The sequence below is a fragment of the Hippopotamus amphibius genome, chromosome 7 (genome assembly GCF_030028045.1).
Source record: "Hippopotamus amphibius kiboko isolate mHipAmp2 chromosome 7, mHipAmp2.hap2, whole genome shotgun sequence".
Lineage (NCBI taxonomy): Eukaryota > Metazoa > Chordata > Mammalia > Artiodactyla > Hippopotamidae > Hippopotamus > Hippopotamus amphibius.
The window spans coordinates 126,484,771-126,494,927 of record NC_080192.1 but is presented as its reverse complement, the minus strand read 5'-3'; the positions used below and the strand labels follow the sequence as shown (position 1 = coordinate 126,494,927).

At 46.9% G+C, this 10,157-nt stretch overlaps 1 protein-coding gene across 1 annotated transcript; it reads left to right on the top strand.

Annotated features, from left to right (window-relative positions):
* The first annotated feature begins 770 nt into the window (after positions 1-770).
* On the top strand, positions 771-2,138 carry LOC130857687 (perilipin-2-like). Its single transcript, XM_057743395.1, has one exon. It carries the CDS (start codon positions 771-773, stop codon positions 2,136-2,138), a length of 1,368 nt encoding a protein of 455 aa, XP_057599378.1.
* The last annotated feature ends 8,019 nt before the right edge of the window (positions 2,139-10,157 follow it).

Sequence of the window (10,157 nt, the reverse complement as noted above, 5' to 3'; positions counted from 1 at the left end):
TCAGCAGGACCATACACACTCTAGAGACTCTGGGGGAAATCTGTTGCTTGCCTCTTCCAGCTTCTGGTGGCTGTTGACTTCCCTTGGTTTATGGCTGCATTACTGCAATCTTTGCCTCTGATTTCACTTGGCCTTCTCCTGTGTGTGTGTGTGTGTGTGTGTGTGCATGCATGCGCGTGCGTGCACGCGTGTGTGTGTGTACGTATGTATGTGAGAGAGACAAAGAGAGAGGAGAGAGAAAAATCTCCTTCTGTTTCTTTTTTTTTTTTAATTTATTTATTTATTGGCTCCGTTGGGTCTTCATTGCTGTGTGCAGGCTTTCTCTGGTTTCAGTGAGTGGGGGCTACTCTTCATTGCGGTGCGTGGGCTTCTCCTTGCAGTGGCTTCTCTTATTGCAGAGCACGGGCTCTAGGCTTCAGTAGCTGTGGTGCATGGGCTCAGTAGCTGTGGCTAGAGGGCTCTAGAGCACAGGCTCAGTAGTTGTGGTGCACAGGCTTAGTTGTATGTGGGATCTTCCCAGGCCAGGGATCGAACATGTGTCCCCTGCATTGGCAGGCGGATTCTTAACCACTGTGCCACCAGGGAAGTCCCTATTCCTCTCTTATAGGGACACTTGCAGTACCATTAGGGTCCACTTAGATAATCCAGGATAATCTCTCCATCTCAAAATCCTTAATTAAATCACATCTGCCAGTGAACGCCACATGGACTCGCTGGACCCTCGCCTCTGGGCTGCTGCCGGCCCATTTCTTCTTTCTCCAGGAAGAAAAATGGCATCTGTTGCAGTTGAACTGCAACTGAGTGTGGTGACAAGGGTGGCCAACCTTCCCCTGGTGAGCTCCACATATGACCTCGTCTCCTTGGCTTACATCAGTACAAAGGATCAGTATCCCTACTTGAAGTCTGTGTGTGAGATGGCAGAGAAGGGCATGAAGACCATCGCCTCAGTGGCTCTGACAAGTGCTCAACCAATCATCCAAAAGCTAGAGCCACAAATTGCTGTTGCCAATACCTGTGCCTGTAAGGGGCTAGACAGGCTTGAGGAGAAACTGCCTCTTCTGAATCAGCCAACAAACCAGGTTGTGGCCCATGCCAAAGGGGCTGTGACTGGGGCAAAAGATGCTGTGACGACTACTGTGACTGGGGCCAAGGATTCCGTGGCCAGCACCATCACTGGGGTGGTGGACAAGACCAAAGGAGCAGTGACCGGCAGGGTGGAGAAGACCAAGTCCATGGTCGATGGCGGCATGAACACAGTCCTAGGAAGTCGGATGATGCAGCTGGTGAGCGGTGGAGTAGGAAATGCGCTCACCAGCTCAGAGCTGCTGGTAGACCAGTACCTCCCTCTCACCAACAACAAACGAGAAAAAGGAGCCAAAAACGTGGAAGGATTTGATACTGTTCAGAAGCTAAGTTATTGTATTAGACTGGGATCCCTGTCCACCAAGCTCTGCTCACGGGCCTACCAGCAGGCCCTCAGCAGGGTTAAAGAAGCTAAACAAAAAGGCCAAGAGACCATTTCTCAGCTCCATTCTACTGTCACCCTGATTGAATTTGCCAGGAAGAATGTGTATAATGCCAACCAGAAAATGCAGGGTGCTCAGGATAAGCTCTGTCTGTCCTGGCTGGAGTGGAAGAGAAGCATCGGCTATGATGATACAGATGAATCCCACTGTGCTGAGCACATAGAGTCACGTACTCTTGGCATCGCCCGCAACCCAACTCAGCAGCTCCAGACCACATGCCACACCCTCCTGTCCAACACCCAAGGGTTACCACAGAACATCCAAGATCAGCCCAACCACGTGCGGGTGATGGCTGGCAACACCTACTCAGTGTTTCGCAGCACCTCCTCCTTTAAGGAAGTGGCGGACGGCCTCCTCACGTCCAGCAAGGGGCAGCTGCAGAAAATGAAGGAGTCTTTAGATGATGTGTTGGATTATCTTGTTAACAACACGCCCCTCAGCTGGCTGGTAGGTCCCTTTTATCCTCAGGTGGCTAAGTGTCACTATGCTCAGGCCCAAGATACAGCCAGGAGGCCGGGCAGCCTGAGGGCAAAACACATGAAACCGGGCCCTGTCAGCAACGCACAGGGCAGCCAGCCAGATGACACCTCCTCTTATGTTGAAACCCGCTAGACAACTCTGAAGTGGGGAAGAAGCTAGTGAGGAAAAAAGGTCCTCAACTGTGGTCATTTCCAACTGAATTAAGAGCTTTAAAGCTTCTACATTAGTGGATGAGTTCTGTTGTTTACCTGGCTGGAAAGAAAAGAAGGATAGGCTCATCAGAGCCTATCTAGGACTCACAAAATGTTCCAGTGCGTGTATGGTCTCATTCTGTTGCCACTGTTGCTGTCTGTTTGTATTGAATAAAAACACCTTCATGTTGGGCTGTCTTATGAACTGGTGTCTGCTCTGGTTTGGTCTGAGCAGGCCTCAACACTGGTTTGTCTCAATGCATGCTTGTGCACCCTGAGTTTTTTATTTTTCATAGAGGAATGCCCCCTTTGAATTCAATAAAATTTACTGCAAAGTAGGGAAAAAAAATCACCCTTTTTTCTTATAAGGTAACACTTGCGGGTTCTAGGAATTAGGACCTGAGGTCTTTGGGGAGCCGTGATTCTGCCTACACAGGGTTTAAGGCATCAGTGGTTGGGACAAGATTCCAGTTTGCCTTTCCCGGGAGTGAGGTGGCAGGGCCAGGAGGGGAGGACAGCTGTCACCACGCAGAGGCAAGACAGAGCAGGGAGAGCAGGGATATGGGGGAAGCGGGTGCAGACCACATGGCAGTAGGCAGGGTGACATCAGTGAGGCAGTGGGGCAGAGTGGAGCTCAGCACCAGTGTCTGGGCAGGGGCATGTGAACAGCCTCCAGGGAAAGGCATGAGTCACTTGAATACCTGGCCAGGGGAAGGAGGAGACCAAGGCCTGGCTGACTGCACTGCTTGGGTTCAGAGCCTTGGAGAACTGTGCCGGAAGCCTCAGACCCGAGAGCCCGTGCCTGGCCTCCCTAAACTGGGCCCAGCAGGGCCACAATGAACAGGATCCAGTCCCTGTCCTTGGTGAATTCACGTCCTAGTGGCGGAGGCAGGCATAGCTCCATCTTCATGGGGCTGTCTTCCTCTGTGTCTCTTATAAGGAAGCTTGTCCTTGGATTGAGGGCCCACCTGGATAATCCTGATGATCTCATCTCTAAATCCTTAACTTGATTACATTTGTAGGGACTCTTTTCCCAAATAAAGTCTCACCCACATGTTCCCAGATGTGGGCATGTCTTGGAAGCCACGATTCAACCCACTCCACCACCCCTGTCAAAATTTACCTGTCCCGAGCTTCATTCCTTCAGGTCCTAATGCAATGTTAAATATTTTGAGTGGAACTGTTAATGATTTAATGTGTTACCTCTCTGTTTTATCAGAGAACTCCTGGAGACTTAATGTCTTTGTCAAGAGACAAAAGCTCTTTACGAATTTCAGGCTCTCTGAAAAAGGTTGCTTTGGGGAAAGGCTCTTTTATCAGCAGCCCTCCTATCAGATCACAATTTGCTGTGAATTTGCCCCAGTGTTTGCTGATTTCACCATTTCATCTCCTGGGTTGCTAAATAATTTTTGCTTCTTTTTACCTAATCCTTCCCTTTCAAACCAATTAATAGTCACCCTGCACAGTGCTAAGTAATTTACAAGTATCTTGTTTCATCCTGGGAACATTTCTATGAGATGGGAACTATCAGTACTGCACTTTGCAGAAGACTCTGCAGCTTAGAAGTTAAATGATAGAGCCTGAACCCAGGCTCTCTCTTGTCCCCAAATCCATGATCTTAATGATTCTCATGAGGAAGTTCCTACAGACCTTTGAATAATGTTGCTCTGGGAAGTGGGCTGTCAGAAGCATGATAGGAATGATCAAGGGAGCCATGGTGGAGGGCACTGGCTCTGCGTCCTGCAAGTCGGGATGAAGGAGTGTGGTGGTTGACCCTTGGGGTCCAGAGTGTGCTTGTGTGTTTATTAGTGCCACCATTGAAACAGGAGGGAAGGGGGCAGGGCGCAACCATTAAAAGAATGACATAGTTATAGGACATGACGAAGACTGGCTGGAACCAACTAGGTCCAAGATGGCAGAAGATTTGACTTCCGGTGGGCCTTGAGCCTCATCGTACGTTCATTGTAATACATTAGCATAAGCTAAGTGACACACACACCAGCGCCATGACAGCTTCCAGGCTGACCATCAAAGATCAAAAAGTGGGTGGTGGACCAATTCCTGGAAATCCCCTCCCCTTCCCCAAAATAGTTGGCATACTCCTCCCACTCATTAGCCTATGAGATTACCCAACCCATAAAAGCTAACCACTCTGTATTTCAGGGCCTCTCACCTTCTGAGATGGCCTACACTCTGTCTGTGCAGTGTGTTTCTCTCTAAATAAATCCACTTCCTACGTATCACTTTGTTTCTCACTGAATTCTTTCTGCAAGGAGACATCAGAAACCTCAGCTTTGTTAACTCCTGAGACCAGGTGAGTGATTCTAATTAAAAGACTGTGAGTTCACGTCTCAATCTGGTTTGCATGGTTTCACCATGACTGAGAGACCCCCTTCGTTTTAGGAGTATGGAGTCTCAAACTGGCAACACAGAGAGGCACAAATGTGCAAAAGGACCAAACAGAATTCTTCTGCGTGTTTTCCTGGGGGGGTGGGGTGGGAAGAGGGGTAGAATGAAGAAGAGAATACAATTGAGAAAATAAACAAGTCTAATTTCTGGTGAGGTGGGAAGACTTTAACACTCACAAAGGTATTCCGTAATACTGCTGTCCCACCCACAGCTGGAACAGCCTTTGCCCAGAGACTGTCTTTCAGACGAAGCTGCCTCACCTCTCAGGAAGGAGGGAAACTAACATTTATTTCAGCATGTAGATTTTTAGATCATTTCCCTCACATTATCTTACTTAATCCTAAAAACAATCCTCTGAGGAAGATTTACTACCCTCACTTCACAGATAGGGCCCTGGCGCTCAGAGTACCTTTGTGCTTTGCCCAAGGTCACTCAGCTGGGCGAGGCAAGGCCATGACGTGGGCTTATGCGTTCTAACTCCAGTTTCAGAGTTCTGTTTTATATTGCAGCTCCACGTTGAAGATAAATCCTGGCGATGCTCAGTTACCTGTTTAGGTTTGGAAAAGGAGACACGTGCCTCATAGGAAGGTGGAACTGGGAAGCCTGCAAAGTCACGGCTGGTGTTCCCAACCCCACGTGTCTCCTTATCTCTCAGCCAGACTTTGTCCACCTCTGCCTAGAAAACTTCTTGACCTTGAAGACTCACCTCAAATGTAAAGTTTCTAGATCCACCGCCCTCTGGCTCCATGTAGAATAACTATTCTCAGACCCATATAGATATGTGCAGTATTAGTAGAGCACTTGGAATATGCCTGCCTCCCCTACCAGGATGTGAATTCACCAAGGACAGGGAATGGGTCCTGTTCATCGTGGCCCAGCTGGGCCCAGTTTAGGGAGGCCAGGCACGGGCTCTCGGGTCTGAGGCTTCCGGCACAGTTCTCCAAGGCTCTGAACCTAAGCAGTGCAGTCAGCCAGGCCTTGGTCTCCTCCTTCCCCTGGCCAGGTGTTCAAGTGACTCATGCCTTTTCCTGGACGCTGTTCACATGCCCCTGCCCAGACGCTGGTGCTGAGCTCCACTCTGCCCCACTGCCTCACTGATGTCACCCTGCCTACTGCCATGTGGTCTGCACCCGCTTCCCCCATATCCCTGCTCTCCCTGCTCTGTCTTGCCTCTGCCGTGGTGACGGCTGTCCTCCCCTCCTGGCCCTGCCACCTCACTCCCGGGAAAGGCAAACTGGAATCTTGTCCCAACCACTGATGCCTTAAACCCTGTGTAGGCAGAATCACAGCTCCCCAAAGACCTCAGGTCCTAATTCCTAGAACCCGCAAGTGTTACCTTATAAGAAAAAAGGGTCTTGGCAGATGTGATTTAATTAAGGATCTTGAGATGGAGAGATTATCCTGGGTTATTTAAGTGGACCCTAATGGTACCGCAAGTGTCTCTATAAGAGAGAAGAGAGAAAGAGGGACACACACACACACACACACACACACACACACACACACACGCACACAGAAGACAGCCATGTGAAGGCAAAGGCAAAGCTTAGAGTGTTGCAGCCATGAACCAAGGAACGTCAACAGCCACTAGAAATTGGAAAAAGCAAAGAACAGATTCTCCCTCAGAATCGCTGGAAGGAGTGTAGCCCTGCCGACACCTTGGTTTCGGCCCATTGATACTGATTTTGGACTTCTGGACTTCAGAACTGTGAGCTAATAAATTTCTGGTGTTTTAAGATGCCAAGTTTGTGGTAATTTGTTATAGCAGCCACAGGAAATTAATGTGGGCCCCAAGGGTTTAACTGTGCTTTCCTAGGTTCTTTCAGCCCCCGTAGTTTAACTGTCTTAGCTGCCTCACTCCTCCAGTTTCTTATGGCCCCTTTCTCTAAGAACCTAGAATGATAACCACCATTTACTGAGCACCTACTACCTGCAAGGCAGTAAGTCAGGGTCTTCACATGTGCTGCATCCCTAATCCATGCAAAAACTCTGTAAGAGGGATGTTGACACCAAAAAAAGTTAGGTTACTCACCCAGATCACTCAGCTAGAAAATGCTGGAGCTGGGATCTAAATCCAGCTGTGTCTGACTTTAAATCTTGTGGCCATAGCCCTGGTGCCTCACTGCCCAAGCAGGGACCTTGACTAGTTGACTGTCAGTTCTCCAGAAGCCTACTGGGATCTCATACAAATAACAAGAGCTTATTATGTGCCGGGGATTGTGCTCAGCACTTTCCATACATCGTTTTATTTTTATCATCAAACCAGCTCCACGAGATAGGAGCTATTAGGAACCCTTCCCACAGACAAGAAATCTACCACTAGTGGTAGAGCCAGCACAGAGCCCTGGATCTCCCGGGGGTCCTGGACCAGTGTTACTTCCTGTGATTCACTCTGCCTCCCATTTGCACTAGCACACTAGACCGTAATTTGACTTAGATGCAGTTCAGACTTCTCAGAGGCTTCTGAGTTGTCCAAAGTCTGGAGGACGTCCATCAAGCGTATGTGTGGAGCTTGCTTATTAGTTTCCAGAGAGTTCAAAACACCCACCGTGCTACAAAAATATTCCATTGCTCAGACATTCACAAACACCCTTCCCACGTTTTCAAAATCTCTCTACCTAGCCCTATGTTCACCTTCCTCCCCCTTTTAATTAGAAAACTTGAGAAAGTTACAGGGCAAAATTAATACACTAAAAAAAATCTGCAAAATGTAAATTGCTGTAACATTGGTCATTATAACAATGATCATATAAAAATTAGGAAAGAAGAAAGATGTTGAGGATTTCACCAGAATTTGTATCCCAAGAGAAGTCTTAAAAAAAAAAAAAAAAAGTATCTTGATGGAGGCAGGTAGAGGGAAGAAAACCAGGGAAGAAATAGGATGAGACAGAGAGCAAGATTCTTTATATTTATAAACCCTGAATATAAGTTGATTAATTTAGAATCAGGGGTAATTTATATGCCGTCACATGAAATGTTGAACAACTTAATTGAACCAGCAAGCCACACAACGTGGCCAACAGACAACAAACTGCCTTTGGAAGTGAATTAGGATTTCCTGGATCATTTTGGGTCTTTGTGGGGTTTGGGCAAAAGGAAGGGTTGAATGAAGGGGAGAAAAAACTGCCCCTGGTTGTCAACAGAAGTAGAGTAATGAAAAGAGAACAGGACCAGGGCTGAAAACCTATTTTCGGTCTTAGCTCTGCCACTCATTTGCTGTGTGACCTTAGACAAAGCACTTCCCTGGGCTTCAATTTTTCACATCTACAGATGATTTCTGTGGTGCCTTCAAATCCCGTAACAATATTTTTAAGTAATATAGAATCACAACCATGTTTTTTGTTTTGTTTTGTTTTGCTTTTCTTCTCACAGTTGCATAATCAAGTAAAAGAATGAGATGTGGTTTCTGCCGAACACACGCATTTATCCAGAGGGCAAAACCACACAGACATTTGATTAAAAATCTTCAGATAAAAGCTGTGTCTCACCTCCAAATCCCAAGCTCAATGGAACTGCCCTCTAGATGCCGGCCAGAGCAGCTTTGCTAGGGAGGAGGTCCGTGGAGGCCTCTGAATCTCTTTCACTGCAACACTCCCAGAAAGCCAGCCCTGTCATTAGCCTGCAAAGCAAACATCATCCTCGGCAAAAGCCCCGTCAGAGTCACCTAGAGTCAACCTCGCTCTTTTAAAAAGAGAGCTTTCACCATTCATCACTCCACCGGTCCCTGCTTTAAAAGCTTGAAAACAAACATGGGGCTCGCCTAGGAAATCACCCTAGCCTTTCTTCCAAAATCACCAAAGGCTGTGAGTAGGACTCAGAATTATGTTTCAGTGGCTGGTCCAGATCACAGTTTGGGCAGAGATCGACACAGGTAACAGAGAGGCAGGGTTCTGGGGCTGGGGGTAAGAAAAGGGCCTCTCTGCTGTGATGCCACAGAGCTATGGGTAGAATTAACACATTCAGAGCATTTTACCCAGAGTCCAGAATTTAGACTTATTAATAAGCATTTCTTTATATTGTTTTTACCACATCATTTTGTTCTTGTTAATTAATATTTTGCTTCACTACATTAAAGCTGCATCTTGTGTTATGTCTTGAATCCCCACCTAGGTAGCAAATTCTTCAAAGGCAAAGGAAGTTCCAATTGTTTGGTTTCCAAGCCCAACAAGGAACCCAGGGCAGAACCGAGCCAAGACAGGCAGACTCCCTTTGCCAGGAAGTCAACAGCAGCTCTTCAATATGCCCCAAAGCCCTTGCCCTACCAGTTCATCCCCATCCTTTTCTGTGACCCACAAAGCACTACTTCCTCCCCCAGGTTTGAGAATACAAAGGAGGGCATTGAGGAAAGTGTTATTAGGTTCCTACACAGCCCAGACTAGTTTATACTACATCTTGGACTTTTTGAATAATGATTAAAAAAATAATAATAACAGCTAACACTTATTGAGTACTTATGTGCAGGCATTGCTAAGTGCTTTATTTTGCAACACAATTCATGACAACCCTGTGAGATAGCTACTTTATCATCCCCATTTTACAGATGAAAAAACTGAGACCCAAGGTACACACCTGGGATATAGATCAGGGCTGGCTGACTGGAATCCTGTGTTTTAACATCTCAGATACACTGCTTCCTGAACCAGTTTGTATATGCCTTAAGAGAAGAGATTCCGTCTTTTTCTTTTCTGGACTGTCACAGAGCCTAGAGGAATTCTGAGCAATAAATAGTAGACTCTTGGCATCTGCCTATTAACTGACTGATTGAGGAGAGAACCTTGCCGGTGTTCAGCTGGTTCTCTGTGGGAATGACTGTGTCCTTCCGTGCATTCCCAATGCATCTGTGGAGAGGGATGCACTCCACGTCTCTCTACTTCGCCGCCATCTTCTATAATGATTTTTAAAGGGCCTGCTGGTGTTGGAGGGTTGCCTGCAGAGGTGGGGGGGGCAGCTGTGGCTCACCGAGGAGACAGGGGCACTGGCAGCAGGGGTTCTGAGAAGGGCTCATTGGCATGAGCCCTTCCAGAGTCCACCATTAGCTACACCAAAGAGACTGTAAGCTCCAGTGCCGGGTCGCCTCAGGCCCCAAATATATTTTTATAAGAGACTTGTTAAACTGTAAGGATGCAGAAGGACAGAAAAAAGTATGAAAAAATATAGAGCTGTCAAATCCTCACCAAAGGAAAAAAAAAAGCTAATGTGGCTATTATATCAGGCAAATGAGTTTAAGACAAAAAGCATTATTAGGGATAAAGTGAGTCACTACATTTTGATAAAAGTGTTAATTCATCAGGTAGATATAACAACTCTAAATGTGTATGTACTTAAAATTTATCTAGGAGGAGTCATTTGAAATTGTGTTAAAGGATAAGTAGAAGTCTGCCAGAAAGACAAGGCGAGAGGGCCAGGGAAAAGAACATGCCAGAGAGGTGAGAAAAGGTAGCATGTACAGAGGTCTAAAGCACTGGATAATTACATTGATGAAGCTTTCACTTCTTTGACACTTTCATGTACCAGAAAGAACTAGACCAAGTTCCTCTTCAGCATAAAACCA